At 36.8% G+C, this 15,664-nt stretch overlaps 2 protein-coding genes across 2 annotated transcripts in view; one reads left to right on the forward strand and one right to left on the reverse strand.

Moving 5' to 3' along the window:
• Nucleotides 1-121: 121 nt before the first annotated feature.
• On the reverse strand, nt 122-2,774 carry LOC121253050 (violaxanthin de-epoxidase, chloroplastic). Its single transcript, XM_041152945.1, has 2 exons — nt 2,419-2,774; nt 122-2,065 (listed from the first exon to the last, which is right to left on the reverse strand). Exons 1-2 carry the CDS (start codon nt 2,722-2,724, stop codon nt 752-754), a joined length of 1,620 nt encoding a protein of 539 aa, XP_041008879.1. The 5' UTR covers nt 2,725-2,774; the 3' UTR covers nt 122-751.
• A 2,108-nt stretch (nt 2,775-4,882) lies between these two features.
• The window catches only part of LOC121252770 (RNA cytidine acetyltransferase 1-like), a 28,027-nt gene continuing 17,245 nt past the window's right edge, over nt 4,883-15,664 (forward strand). Inside the window, exons 1-11 of the mRNA XM_041152571.1 lie at nt 4,883-5,127; nt 5,741-5,832; nt 6,683-6,854; nt 6,985-7,107; nt 9,085-9,258; nt 9,508-9,618; nt 9,721-9,854; nt 9,964-10,057; nt 10,897-10,995; nt 11,778-11,914; nt 12,327-12,403. Coding sequence (XP_041008505.1) covers nt 5,023-5,127; nt 5,741-5,832; nt 6,683-6,854; nt 6,985-7,107; nt 9,085-9,258; nt 9,508-9,618; nt 9,721-9,854; nt 9,964-10,057; nt 10,897-10,995; nt 11,778-11,914; nt 12,327-12,403 — 1,318 coding nt within the window. The 5' untranslated portion in view covers nt 4,883-5,022. The remainder of the gene's footprint in view (nt 5,128-5,740; nt 5,833-6,682; nt 6,855-6,984; nt 7,108-9,084; nt 9,259-9,507; nt 9,619-9,720; nt 9,855-9,963; nt 10,058-10,896; nt 10,996-11,777; nt 11,915-12,326; nt 12,404-15,664) is intronic.

A 15,664-nucleotide genomic window follows, 5' to 3' on the forward strand; every position in this document is an offset into this window, starting at 1 on the left:
GGGATTTTGCTGGTAGCATGAGTTTTTAAGGAGCATTTCTAAGGCTTTTCCAATCCAAGTTTTCACCGAGTTGATCTTTTAAACCAAACAAGTTCATTCTCATATTTACAAACAACAATAATTTTGAAAACTTTTTGACAAATTATACTGGAAGAAAGTAAACAGAAGTCAGAATCTGTGGCAATATTGGTATCTGAAATTGACTGCACGTTGCTTTAAGGGCAACATGCTGCGACTCTTTACAGACCACCCTTACCATATTTGAACAGATGGAAATTACAACATTGCAATTAGCCAAGCTATTCGGCCAAGCTTCATTTCTGAGTCCCAAAGCAAAGGACTAGCCCATTTTGAGGCATTATTTTGATCACTGAAATTGGTGGAGAGATTGTGCGGTTTCTCTTCCCAGAGAAATTTCCATCGGCAACACAGCATTGCAATGACTCTATAAATTTCCCTTTCATTTCCTGGCGTTCTATACACACTCGATTAATTTTCAATTCATACAAACAGTTCCCATTTTACATCTTTATCGGAGATGAAACTAACAAAGCCAACTTTATCAAGCAGATACACTGAGGCTTAAAGAGTTGATCAGACCTAGCGAGGAAGCAGAAACCTGGCTTGAAATCTTAGGCAGAATAGGGGGAATTGGATTTCAATATGATGCACCAAACCATTACTCATCAACATTGCCCTATTTTGACAATCCCAACTCAGGGCTAAGCTGCTCACAAGTCTACATGCTTGCCTACACTGCGGTCCATGTCTGATCTTTAACTTCAATCATAGAATGTAAACTTGCACCTTCTGGAATGCCTAACGGAGGATCTATACAGGAACAATTATCCACTGTATATAGCTCCCAGTCTTTGATTCCACACTTCTCCAAAGCTAGAGCTAATTTCATCCTGTCTGCATCTTTTGGGTATGCCCCGTCTGGAGTAACAAGCACTGCCCCAGTGTAAGACTGTCCTGCAACTCGAGCAGCCCCACTATAATGAAACAATGCCCAACTAAGATCATTATTTACATCAACAATTGTCCAAAACTCATTTGAAACAACCCCATTATCCAAGACACTGAAGTAGAATGTCCCCGGGATCTTCCCTCTCTTAACCCTGTATTTTCTCCTCCTCCAAACCATCTTCTCCTCTAAGGTTTTAACCTGAAAAACCGGCTCATACCAAAATGATCCTTTTGCCTTTCCTCTATAAAATAACTGGTACTGGCATGGAAACTGATCATAAGCTGGGTTCTGGCCTGCCACAACACGCCAACTCCAGTTCAAACTCCCCAACCAGCCAACAAAAAGATCTTCAGCAGTTTCATTGCACAAGTCCTTCCCTCTGAATTTCTCCATGGGAGTCACGTATGGCTTTTCAGGGATCTTTGCGTCGAGTTCGAGACAATTGTGCTTCTGCAATACACACAGAGAAAATGCTTCTAGATTTGGACTTTCGTAAGAAGCAATACACCGATAATTACACACTTGGTCTACAGGACTGCACTGGTTCAAGCATTGAAGAGCTTTCCGACAATTAGGATCCAAGAGGCAGTTCAGTATCTGAGGCCCACAGTTCTTTACCATGCAGTTCAGGGTAGAAAATCCCTTAGACCTCAGATTCTTTAGGATCGAGACCGGCCTTATGTATGCATTGATTATAACCAACAAACAGAACCTTATATCATCAGAATTATGCCGGTCCCATGCCTCAGATACAGTCCGGACTACTTCCTCAGATTCATTTGCTTTCTTTGACTGTGAAAATCCTACAATTTTGTCAAATAGCTTTCCTTTTTTCTCAGATAGTACATAAGACCCTCCTAATTTGTTTACCAAATCCCGGGAGGACTCGAAGCAGATTATGTTTTGGATATTTACACAGTTGGCCTGTATCCACATAACTGATTCTTGATCTGTAACTGCAACAATAACCAAAATATCTGCAAGGCTCGATACCCTTTGAAGGGTAGTAGCATTTTCATCACCGGATTTACATAAATTGTCAGTAAATACAAGCATTTCATACCCTCCTTCGTCGACCCACTTCAGTCGTTTTGCCTGCGTACAAACAGAGAGTCAGAAAGTAATGTAAGCTCTCTTGCCAAGAAATTATGCCTGGGCAATTACCAAAAAGCAAGAAAATATGTAACGAATCTAAAACACGGGATATATAAGCGATTAAAATGAAACTATAAGGCGTTTGGTCCTGAAATATAACATTCTACTTTATTCTTCCATGTAAACAGCAAATTCAATCACTCGACACTGACAAAAAATGAAGCAAACCCAGTTCCATTACAATCATAGTTTGATCCAATCACTGTGATTTTTTTGGCTTTTCTGAATAGAATAAAAAGAAACTTAAAAACAAAATAGAGACCAAGGAAAAAGTGAGCAAAATGACTACTTACAGTGTGGAGCATGACCTCTTGCCAGGGGGCGGATTTCAGAGGGCTGACACTTCCCTCGCCGACGATGGCCACTATTCTCACCGGCGGGTCCGGTAAATCTTCCGTCATCGCACTCTCCTTTGCTTCAGAAACTGCCAACGGCAAAATAGTCGGTGCACGGAGAGCGATTCTTCTGAGTTGGGGAACCGGCAACGGTTTACGTCGGTGGCTACACGGATGACAAACGGTTTGGGAGGCGGCGAACTGGAGGGTTCGTAAGAAACCAGGCATGGGTTTGGGGAGCCGAGGTGGAGCTGCCAGAGCCATGCTTTGGTGGTGACTACTGACCAGTGTCAACGGAAAAGATATACATACGAGGGCCGTTGAATTGGAGGGACCTTAACAGAGAAGATTTATTATTATTATTATTATTATTACTATTATTATTATTATTATTATTATTATTATTATTATTTTAAATCTTAGTTTTTTTAAAATTTATTTATTTATTATTATAATGAGGCTTCACGGTGCTATTTCTCTTACTAATTATTTGAATAATTAGAAAACAAAAAAATGTTTACATAGTTACAAATTTGAGGCTTGAAATGTTATATATATATATATATATATATATATATATATACATACTTTGCACACGCACGCAAAGTATGTCTATTCATAAATTAGTGTGTAAAATACATAATTTATATAATTTATATAGTAAAAATTAATTTGTAAGATTTAAATTTTAAATTTCTTTTCAAATCAAATTATATTAAGTAATTGATATTGTTAAAAAAGTCATACATATAAAAATGAATATTATAAAATTCATTTCATATATTTATTTATTTTTATTTGAGAGTTTAAATTCAAAGAAAGAATTAAGATGTTTTTCAGTAAATCATCAAAGGGTAAGCTTTGATGTCTATAATCTTGTCCGATTGACCGCTCCATCTTTACAATTACTACTAGGCATTTTTGTTACCATGTGTCTTTATGGATCTGTCTACAATTCTAATTTATGTATTATTGACCATTCTTGTGATTTATATCTATTTCTAAAATAATAAAATAATTTCATTATGGTCTTATGATATATGTTCAACTATATCTTGTCTGATGACACTTATATGTTAAAAAGATAAAATATTTTTTCCAAATTCTAGGATTTAGATAAAGATGTTTTAGAATTTTAATCTAAATTTACTACCATAATGTGAATTTTTTTAAAATAATATTAAATGTTTAATAAATATCATAACACTAAGGTCATTTATATATTGAGCTAAGTTGAGTTTTTTTTATAAATAGTAATAAGTTGAGATGATGATGTGAGTTTTGTGAGTACATCTAAGATGAGTTTAGATATACTTGAATGTTAAGATGAATTTAAATGTATTTATAGGAAGTTGAAAAAGGTTGTGGGTTCCGCGTGTAAAGAGTTATTGAGTTGAAAAAGATTTTGAGGCACATGTGTAAAGATTAATTGGGTTGAGTTTAGTTTAATAATTTGAGTATTGTGTGTTTAGATGTTAGACTTAGTTTAAAATTAGATTGAACTCAGTTCCAAGTTTAAATGGATCCTAAGTTTATGGGTCAATTTCAATTCTCCATAAATATTTGGAATTTGGTCAAGAAATAATAGAAGATGATAATAGAATAAAATTTAGAGGGTTGCTAGAGATACAAAGGGATCCCATGCATTGATGTGACACACTAGCATGCCTTTTTTTTTTTCCTCTCTCTCCCTCCCATCTCTCTGTGCCTCCCCTCCTCCCCATTTCCCTTTCTCTTTCTCTTTCATTTCCCTCATCGCCAACGTTGTCTGCCCTCCTGGGGTGGTTCCCGACCACCACAGACAGGCAAAGGAGAAGCCATCAGCTTAGATCTCGCCACCTAGCGGTGCATGGTCGACCATGTACATGGTGTGCGAAATGTGGTCCTTGGCCATCAACGTGCATGGCAAGTTACTGTGAGCTCCACGCCGGCGGTGCCGCATGGACCGTTAGCTTCTGTTCATTCTGAGGTGGTCTCTGAACACCATGGCCAATGTGGAGGGTGGGCAAGGGGAGAGGGTAGGGGTGGCGGTACAAAAAAGAGAGGAAAAAAAAAGGTGGAGACATGACACATTAGCTGAGATTTTTTTGTGTCAATAATGTTTTCCTAAAAATTAAAGAATAATGATAGGATTACTTCCCTATTATTATCCATCTATTACTCTTTTTATATATGATTTTTTTTAATTATTTATTTTACTTAATCATTAAGAAAGTGAGTATTAGTAAAATTATATATATATTTTTTAATTTTTTTAGTGATTAAGGATGTTAAAAAAATAAAAAAAAATTGAAATGTACTTGAATAGTAGATGGATAGTAAATTGGTAATTACTACCCAAAGTTAAAACACAAAAAGGGGCAGTATTTCAGCAAAACGACATGCTTCGGTAAAAATTAGCGTCGTGGCGAGCGACTCTTAAACCCCTCACGGCCTCACATAAACCCTAGGCAAGAGCGGTGCGAGTAGCAAACAGTCTTTTACGCTTTTTATAAGAAGCATTGCACCTCCAATCAAAGGAAGAAAATTTTTCTGACCGTTGTAGCGTAGAGGAAGAAGAGAATGAGGAAGAAGGTTGACGAGCGCATCAGAACTCTCATCGAAAATGGCGTCAAAACCCGCCATCGCTCCATATTCGTCATCATCGGCGACAAGTCACGGGACCAGGCATTCCCTCTTCCCTTTCTCCTGTGTACTTTTATATGTGCGTTGATTGAAATTAGCAACTCAAGGTCTTTTCTTGCATCTCTTTTATCATTGTGGAGAAACTGAGTGTGGGAAGAATAAAGTGAAGTTTTCGGCCTTCTGTTGATATCATTGTTCTTTAAAAGTGGAAAATTTATTCTGAATTGATCCCAATAGTATTCAGAAATGGGCTTATACGTAGTTTTTCAATGAGTTTATAAGGGGTAACCCTTACTGGATTCTCGATGATGTTGTATGATAGGCGCAGACGCTGTTCTCTAACTCTTGTAGGTCATAATTTTGCTTTTTTTGTTTTGTGAGTTGTAGTTTATTTTTCCTCTGCTTTGCTGCCGATAAAAACTGAGGAAAAGAAGAATCTATAAATTTAAGAATTACTCAGTTTGTTTCCGTTATACTGAGTGAAAATTCAACTTGAGTCTTGCCAGTCTCGGCTGGAAGAATTCCTTTTTCTTTTTTCTTTCCCAACCTTTTTGCCTTTTGGAGGCAAATATGATAAAATTTGGAGTTTACAAAAATATTGACACTCAGAATAATGCTTAATTGATTGTTAATCCTACATTTTCATGTACTGCAGATTGTCAATCTCCATTACATGCTAAGTAAGTCAGTTATTAAAGCAAGGCCAACTGTTTTGTGGTGCTACAAGGACAAGCTTGAACTCAGCAGGTGAACTTTACCACTCTTATTTTCTTCTTCCATCCGGGTTGTGGAATTAGTAACGATTGTTACTTGTTTCTTTCTTCTTTTATCAGAGTAATGAATGTTACCTGTTACCATAGTTACCATGTATTGGATTGAATCTCTCTGTATACCCTGTACAATACATAATGCAATATGATGTCCCATATACCATAAAGGGATGTGCTGCATTATTTGATTTAGTTATGAACCACTGGCATTAAGATAGGATGTGGATGTCATCTGATAGCATATCAAGGATTCAAGAGCACTCGAAAAGTGATATCTACTTCTTAAAAGATTTTTTTTTATTGGATTAGAAAATTTGCTGCACGTGCACATCTCCATGTGTATACAGAAATTTTAATCATCATGGGGCCAAAATCTTAATGCTTCAATCCTGTTTGCTCTTAACATTATTTGATCGAGAGAGAGAGAGAACTGCTTGCAGATTGTGAAAAAGTAGTTGTTGGAGCTCAATACATCCTTTCTTAACACCCTGGACAATGGCCCAAAATGCTTCACCTTTTCTGTTTCCACTTTTCTAGATTTCCTAGCTATGTTTCATTTTTCCAGTTAGGTAGCGTTCTTATATACTTCCTGCTTAAAGGGAATACAATTTTTTTCTAGTATTAATGGAACCACTATTTTACTGATAAAACAAAGTTTTGGGTCTTTAAGGAGTTCAACTTATTGACGAATAATATTTATGTGTTACGTTCTGATATAACAAATGTTTTATGCATATTAGTATTGCGGTTAAAGAAGGTTTTGGTTTTGTGTTCTCTCTATTTGGAGAGGTGCCTGCATAATCTTTACTGTTAATTATTTAATGCAGTCACAAGAAAAAACGTGCAAAGCAGATAAAAAAGCTAATGCAGAGGGGGCTCCTGGATCCTGAGAAGGTTGATCCTTTTTCACTTTTTGTTGAAAGTGGGGGCTTAACTTATTGCTTGTACAAGGATTCAGAGAGAGTTCTTGGTAATACCTTTGGGATGTGTGTGCTTCAGGTAATCTTGCCTAGTGTTTTTCTCGTGTAATTGGATTGTAGCTCAACTCTTTAGTTGTTATTGATCTGTCATGGTCTCTCTCTCTCTCTCTCTCTCTCTCATGTTAAAGTTTACTCTGACCTGCTATCAGGATTTTGAGGCTTTGACACCAAATCTATTAGCAAGGACAATTGAGACAGTAGAGGGTGGTGGATTAATTGTATTGCTGCTTCGTTCTCTATCCTCATTGACCAATCTGTACACCATGGTTATGGTATGAATATAGCACCTATTGCCATAATAGCTTGTTTCTCTCTCTCTCCATGCACAGATACACATGTGCCTACACATTATATATATGCGTATATGTTTATTCTCTGACTTATATGTAGCTCAAATCCATCCTAGAAGTATGTGTTGTATTTGTAAGTCATAATTATTACAGCTTTTTTATAGTTGGTCTGATTGGTTGGATCAATTGCCTTATAGGACTGATTCTAGCTGGCGGTCACTTGTTTTAATCTATGGTCAATAGGGCTGAGCAAAAATCCAAAAATCCGACTCCGAATCCAGCTCCGCTCTGACAAAACGGAGTCATAATTGGATTTTTAAAAATTTTTTCAATTGGAGTCAAAGTCGGCGTTGGAGGTGTTGCTGGACCGACTCCTACTCCGACTTTGACTCCAAAACCGACTCCGATATTGTACATATGCTATAAAAATATGTATTTATCTCTATATTTATCATATATACTAGTATAGTTATATAGTTATGTAACTAGAACTTATATATTTAAATTCACTAATATAACAGTATGAGCTAATTATTATAAAATAATATACTTATACAATAATACAAATAGACTGATGATAGTTTAATATATGTAAACATCATAGTATTACTATCATACATAATCAAGTATAGAAATAAGTTAGACACTAGTATTTAAATAAGTCTAGTATAATAAGTTAATAATACATACTAATTTACTAAAGTATAATAACTTCAGGGCCCCATGGGATTAGTCGAGGTGCTCGCAAGCTGGCCCGGACATCCATGGTTATCAAAAAAAAATTTACTATAGTATAATAACATGTAATTAGACATTAGAAAGTCTAGTATATAATTAAGTTAGAAATAAGTTAGACATTAGTATAATAACATATAATACTAATGTATAATAACATGTAATTAGACACTATAATATGTCATATATAGAAATAAATTAGACACTAATATAGACATAACTAATAAATCTAGTATAATGAGCTAATAACACATAATACTAATTTACTAAAGCATAATAGCATGTAATTAGACACTAGAAATAAGTCTAGTGTAGAAATAAGTTATAAATAAGGTAGACACTAGTATAATATAATAACATGTAACATTATAGTATAATAACATGTAATTAGACACTAAAAATAATATGTAATACTATAGTATGATAACATGTAATTATACACTATAGTATAAGTCTAGTATAATTTTTTTTTTTTTGATAAGGAAGAAGAAATATATTAGATCAGGAAAAGGGCAAGGCCCGAGTACACAGGGGGAAGTCTAGTATAAAAATAAGTTAGATATTATTATATAAGTAAATTAGTAGTGAATGATTTAGTTTTAGTTTTTAATTTTCTGGAAAAATTGAAATTTGAAAGCCCACAAAAAAATCTTTTTTAAAATGGGCTAAATATAAAGCTAAAAAAAACCTAAAGTTGAAAGCCCAAATCCGACTTAGCTCGACAAGTCAGAGTCAAAGCCGAATCGGAGCCTACACAAGTCGGAGTTTGGATTTGAACTCCGACAAAGTCGGAGTCGGAGTCGGATTTAGGGGAATCCGACTCCGACTAAGTCGATGCTCACCCCTAATGGTCAGCTCAAGCTGGGGTTGACAAGTTTTTTTTTTATTATATTCTTGTAATTCTAAACTTTGTATAATGATAGCAACTGCAATGCATTGCATGTTATATTGTGTACTTACAGCTCCGTCATTAAAGCTTTAAATCCATTTTCAAAACTTTCAACAGAAGTTCTTGCTTTGCAAGCCCCTTAAATGATGGATTGATGTATTCTGCACTTAGTATTTTTTGCAGGTTAACCATGATTAGGTGTGTGGTCTATAGCTTGGACTTTCATCTCGTTATGTATCAAATGCTAATAAGTATTACACAACTAAATTTCAGAATTTATCTCTTGTGCTTAAACCATCACAGTAAAATTCTAATATAAGGCTTACTGATTTCAGGATGTTCACGAGAGGTTTCGAACTGAATCCCATTCTGAGGCAGTTGGGCGTTTTAATGAGCGTTTCTTGTTATCCATTGTATCATGCAAAGCATCTGTGGTCATGGACGATGAACTGAATATATTACCAGTTTCATCACATATAAGGTCAATCAGTCCCGTTCCTGTTAGAGAGGTAACTTTTGTCATCTACAACTTTGTGGTTTGAAGAGACTTAAACTCTTTTTGCAGTATCCTAAGCAAAACTGCAAAATCATGTCATGTATTTTCTATCTTCATGTGTGATTGACAGTGCAGTTTATTCACCACATGAAATGGAATAGTATAATAAATATATGACTACAATAGTGATAGATACCTTACATACTTTGGTTCCAAGAAGCTCTGTGTAACTATTTTCTCTGGCACTTCTTGGTCATTGAAGGACTTTGAGGGGCTATCGGAGGCAGAGCGAGACCTGAAGAATCTCAAAGAACAGCTAAATGATGATATTCCTGTTGGTCCTTTGATAAGGAAATGTTGTACCCTGGACCAGGTAGGGATTTTTTGCTGACATATTATGAGTTCCCAATTTTCTGTCGTGCTTGGATAATGTACGTAAGTTTAAGTCCTTTACTACTTTCTCATGTTTGAATAGGGAAAAGCTGTAATAACATTTTTAGATGCAATATTGGACAAGACACTTCGTAGTACAGTTGCCTTGCTCGCCGCTCGTGGCCGTGGGAAATCTGCTGCACTTGGTTTAGCAATTGCTGGAGCTATTGCTGCTGGGTAGTATGCTTGATCTCTATGGGGAGAGAATAAATTTTTTTGATATTACATCTATTTTTTATTTTTGTTGACCACTGTAGATTCTGAAAAGTGAAACTTGTCTCGATAGGTATTCAAATATCTTTGTAACTGCACCCAGCCCCGAAAACTTGAAAACCTTATTCGAATTTGTTTGCAAGGGTTTTGATGCACTTGAATATAAGGTACATGCATTATCTATTCACTTGAATTATCTGACAAATAATCTTGCTAATATTATTTACTATCATTAACATGCTTTTATGAGGCTCCTCTGCTAGAAAGGTAGTTGCAGTTATGTGCTTCTCTCAGGTTTTCTTTGTCAAAACATCTATCCTTGAATGCGTTTGAACACATGGCTTGAAAAAGCTAATTTTTTTACCCTAGTCATTTAGCTATAACAATTCAGAAGACTATGAGCTCAGTCAGCTAATTGGCGTTATGTCATTGTGATCATCACCCAACACCAGACATAAGTCATGTATCCTCCTTAATAAATGATGGATGATACATTTACTAGTCTGGAAAATGGACAATGTCAATTGTTGCAGATGTGCTGTAACTTTTCTAGCTCACGTTTGCCCCATTTCCCACTATATCTACCTCTAGAAGCATGTGTACTTATCCAAAGAAAAAAAAAGGTAGAACACACCCAAAATATAGAAAATGAAATACAAAGAACCTGTGGAATCATTGGATTATAGACATTCCTTAATCTATAATGGCATTACAAATCAAGGGTCGGTTCGTATTTCCTCAACTAAGATTGTCTTCACTAATGTGGACAAGATTCAAAAGTTGCATAAAATCTTTATTTTTTCTTAGTATTTTTTGTGGTGTTGTAATTTTAACACCTCCTAAGCATATGTGGTACTTCAAGTTAATTATATTTTTGATGTATATGTTAGTTTTTGATGTATGCTAATCCATTTCTAAAATATGTTTTCCCATTTGTTTTGCTTTTTCTAGTAGGAAAATGGTAATGTAAATGTATCAAGCATAACATTGTAACCCATGTTTTCAGGAACATATGGATTTTGATGTGGTGAAAAGTAACAATCCTGAGTTCAAGAAAGCTATCGTTCGTATCAATATTTACAAGCAGCACAGACAGACAATTCAGGTTTTTTTACTGATATGGATGTATAGTGTAATATGACTATGGTCAGTTTTGCCCTGCATGAATAATTGTTGGAGTGGGAGACTGGTTTTTACATGAGTATGCCATGATCATGCGTGCAATATTTAACCATGTGCATACGTGTTTGCAGCTGATCGTCTTAAATAAATTGTATCATATGTAGGAGGTTGTAGTTTATGGCTATGGTAGCTTACGCCTTTCTCTACTTATTTTTCCATGGTAGAAGTAACAATAGACTACATACAGAAGAAATATAAATTACCTGAAACAAGCTACAGATGCTCTAGTTCTGAATCTAAGAGTGTGCATATTCAACTTGGTTTAGCCGTTAGTGCTACTACATGTGTGATACCTTTTTTTCCATACTTCTGGATAACAATGTATGCATACCTCTGTAAGGGGAGGTGCCATCAAAACTTTCAAGGAAGGGGCTGTGTTGTTACAAATGTACTTGAGATGCATAAGCCTCATCCATGCAGGTATTAAAAAAATGTTTGCACACACTTACACATCAATGTTCTCTTTTTTCTTGAGCACCCTTTTCTCTTCATCTCATGCATGATACATAGTGCTATTCTAGGATGGAGGAAGCTTGTGGGGATTATTCCCCCCTTTTGGACTTTTTGGTAAAATACATTGTTGAGATGAAAGCCGAAGTCCTCAAATGCTTCCTTGTTGTTTATGCTGAGGTTACATTTAATGGATTCTGAACGTTTTAGTCTACAGTTCTCTGTGCTGATAATTTTTTCTTAATATCCCTGCAGTATATACAGCCACATGAGCATGAAAAACTTTCCCAAGTTGAACTACTGGTTGTTGATGAAGCAGCAGCTATTCCATTGCCAGCTGTGAAGTCGTTGCTTGGCCCTTATTTGGTCTTCCTTTCATCTACAGTAAATGGGTAAGACTTGTCTCATAATCAATTATATGATTTGTAACGAGAAGCTATTACTCAAGTAAAAGGACCTTTCATTTCCTTTTCCAATGATCTTAATGTTCCACATTTTCCTTCGATTTTGCTTAATTCACTTCCATATCTTTTGCAGTGATCTTAAATTTTCATATATTGCTTATTTTGGTGTTGGTGAATTTTAATGCAATTATTTTGCTTGCAAAGTTTTTTTCCCTGTATAACATGTATTGTGTGTACTGGAAACAAACAATTTCATGAAAGAACCTTCCATTTTCTTTTTCAATAAGGTTATACTTGTTTCTTTCGTTCTTAAGTCATGCTTAGTGTGCTCTTATTATTATGTAGTGAACATTAATGCAATTTAAGTAGTGAAGTACTTTCTGGTTTAATCCACTTGTAGCTATGAAGGTACTGGCCGCTCCTTGTCATTAAAACTTTTGCAGCAATTGGAAGAGCAAAGCAGGGAGTATGCTAATGGTATGACTATGCTTCACTCATCTTTTTTGTAAGTCAACAATTTGTGTGCAAATATCCTAAGATTTTTTTTTTTTTTTTGGGGGGGGGGGGGGGTGGTGGATGATGTAGCATAGAGAAAGCAGATTGGTCATCTGCATTTCCTGATTACAGTTATCCAATTTAGAGTGTGATTGTCCAAAATCATATTAATACTTGCAAGTCGATATTCTGTTGTATTCATTCCCGTTGAGAGCACAATATAACCAATTTGTGACCCATGCATTCAATTGAATAGATTTCCTATCTTCATCATCAAGATCTTCTTCTTCTTCTTTTATAATCCTTACTCCGTCAACAACTTTTGTTGGGATATGAGGTCCTTTTGCAATGTATCTCCATATTTGAGGATTTTAAGCCTAAAGAAATATTCTCATTTTGGCTTTCCATATAGTATAATTGTTCCCACAAAATAGCGGAGGCCGAACAGCGGATTGACCTTCACCAAATGTAGCTCCTGAAATGTTAGCCATAAGATCTTTAACTCAAAAGATGATTACTTTTACAACAGAGCCCTTGGTCATATACCAATTGCTAGAGGTGCAAATTATTAAGGATGGGATTCTCAAAGGTTGGCCTCATTGAAACAAAAATATTCGAGATTTTCGTCGAAGGTGGTGGCTATATATGCATTATAGAGCGAGGGAGGAAGGTGACCAAAGAGTTGCTATTGGGTATACCAATTGCATTAAATTATAAAAAAAAACCAATTGCATTATGGGTTGCACAAACCTTAGAGGAATGCTCTAGGTGAGGGTGACAGAGTTTATCAGAACATTCAACTTAGGTGGCAGTGCTTTTCTAGCACAGAGATCCTCTAATGCATATGGAAGGTACTTGACCATAGTTGAGTACAAAGGTGGTGGGTGAAAGCGCCTTAGCATCATCCCTGAAGAAGTGGAAGGCAAAGGGTGGAGGAAGATGACAATGGAATTGCATGAGCTATGTGGCAGTGCAGGAAAAAAATGGAGCAAAGGTATATGGAGGGGCTTAAATGTTCAAGCAGCAAACGTTCAAGAACACAGGTAGGGGAGTGAATACTAAAATGTATGTAGAGGCTGTTTCATGCTCAATGCCAGTCACTAACGACAACACCGGAAAAAATTGTGGAGAAACCTAGAAGGGATGGGATGCAGAACTAGAGTGTGAAGGACAGTATAGGTATTTTGCGGCTAGAAAAAGTTACTGCTTGTGAGATTGGCAAAGACAGGAGGTCTGAGGTGCAGTAAACCACCATAACTTATGCAAGAAAGGAAGGTAGCTTAATGACCAAGGGGCATGATGCAGAAATGGGGACTCTGCACAATCTCAGAGGAATTGCTCGACTTGAGAGAGAGAGTTGGTGGTTTAATATGTTGGGTAAACTGGGAGATGGGCCAAAGTATGGGCTCAGGCTTGAGTCAGGAAAAAAACAAAGAGAATGAAGTTGGCAAGAAATGGGTCACAGGCTCGGCTGTGGGCCTTAGGGGTAAACACAGCTCGTGGGCTGACAAAATAATGACTTCGTAGCTGCTTCTGAACCAGAAAATGCTGCTCAGGAGTTCTAAAAGGAAAACTCCATGGTATCACCCAGAAAATGTCGTCCCTGATAATAGGAGATGTATCGAGCCCTGGAAAGGATCAAACAGAGGGTGGGGCTTCTGAAGTGGGTAACACGAAGATCAGAGAAATCCCAGAAAAGGCCATGGTAATGTACGAGTCAAAGGGGGTTGAGGGAGAGCAACAGGCAGGTGTTGTGTCCTGTCTTGGATGGGGTGGGTGAGGTGCAACCAAATCATCTGGTCAGTGAAGAGGAATACTGGGAAACACCTACGCCACTGAAATTTCTTCACCCAAGCAGCAACATATGGGTCTCATAATGGGTCTTAGACAAAGCTAGGAGAACATTATGTGGGGATATTGTGCAATGGTTTCGAGGACCAATTTATAGCTTTCCTTGCAGCTATAGAGGTTGAATAGACTCACTCTTCACCAAGTGAGATCAATTCAGCAAAGAAGAGAGCTAGAGAATTAAGAAGGCTCAAATGGACAATCAGCGATGGAGTAGGAGAGAGGAGTTCTAACCGTGAAAGATCAAAGAGAAGGGCAACGGATGTTGTTTTATGAAGCTGAAAATCGTATCTTGGAATGTGAGGGGGCTGAATGAGGACAAGTGTCTCAAAATTAGAAACTAATTACGTAGCCGGAGAGTAGACATCATTTGCTTACAAGAAACGAAATTGGAATCTATCCCCCTAAACACTATTAGGAGTTTGTGGTGGTGTAATCAAGTAGGGTGCCATTATTTACCATCCAATGGAGCATCATAAAAGAGTGGTGGAAAAGTTTGAAGATTGTATGGGGGCTTATATGGTGGCTTGCTCGTTCAAGAACGTTGTGGATGTATATTAGTAGGCCTTCGCAGGTGTTTATGGCCCTAACTTAGATTGTGCAAGAAGTGTACTAGAATTGGCTGGCCTAAGCAGAATATAGGATTTACCTTGGTGTATTGGTGGTGACTTTAACGTTACCCGATTCTCAAGTGAACGATCAGGTGGTTCTAGCTTCAATTCACTAATGTTAGATTTCTCTAACTTCATCTATGAACAAGATTTACTTGATCTTCCTCTTGCAGGTGGCACTCACACTTGGTCAATCAACTGAGAACACCCCTCTTGGTCAAGGATCAATAGATTCCTAGTATCCTCTAAATGGGAAGCACATTACTCTGAACTCATCCAAAGGAGACTTCCCAGATTGTGCATAGATCACTTTCCCATCCTTCTTGATTGTGGATGTATTCATGAAGGCCTTGGAGTTTGCAAACATGTGGTTGAAATCAGATGGGTTCCTTGATTGAGTCCGGCAATGGTTGTCTTCTTATCAATTTCACGGCACTCCAAGTAATATCATGTCATGTAAATTGAAGTTTCTGAAAAAATATTTGAAGGCATGGAATGAGCAAGTGTTTGGCAATGTGGAAGCCCAAAAGTCTACTCTCTTTGAGGAACTTAAAGGATTGGAGGGAGAAGAGGACGTGAGGGTATCATTTGAGACAGAGAGGGCTCGTAAAATTCAGGTGTCCGCAAACCTTGAAAGGGTTTCTCTATTGGAAGAAATATCTTGGAGACAAAAAGCGAGAGCACTTTGGTTGAAGGAAGGGGATAAATGAACCAAAATTTTTCATTGGGTGGCTAACTCGCATAGGCGGAACAATGCCATAGAGACGTTGATGGCCAATGGAGT

The sequence above is a fragment of the Juglans microcarpa x Juglans regia genome, chromosome 2S, assembly GCF_004785595.1.
Source record: "Juglans microcarpa x Juglans regia isolate MS1-56 chromosome 2S, Jm3101_v1.0, whole genome shotgun sequence".
Lineage (NCBI taxonomy): Eukaryota > Viridiplantae > Streptophyta > Magnoliopsida > Fagales > Juglandaceae > Juglans > Juglans microcarpa x Juglans regia.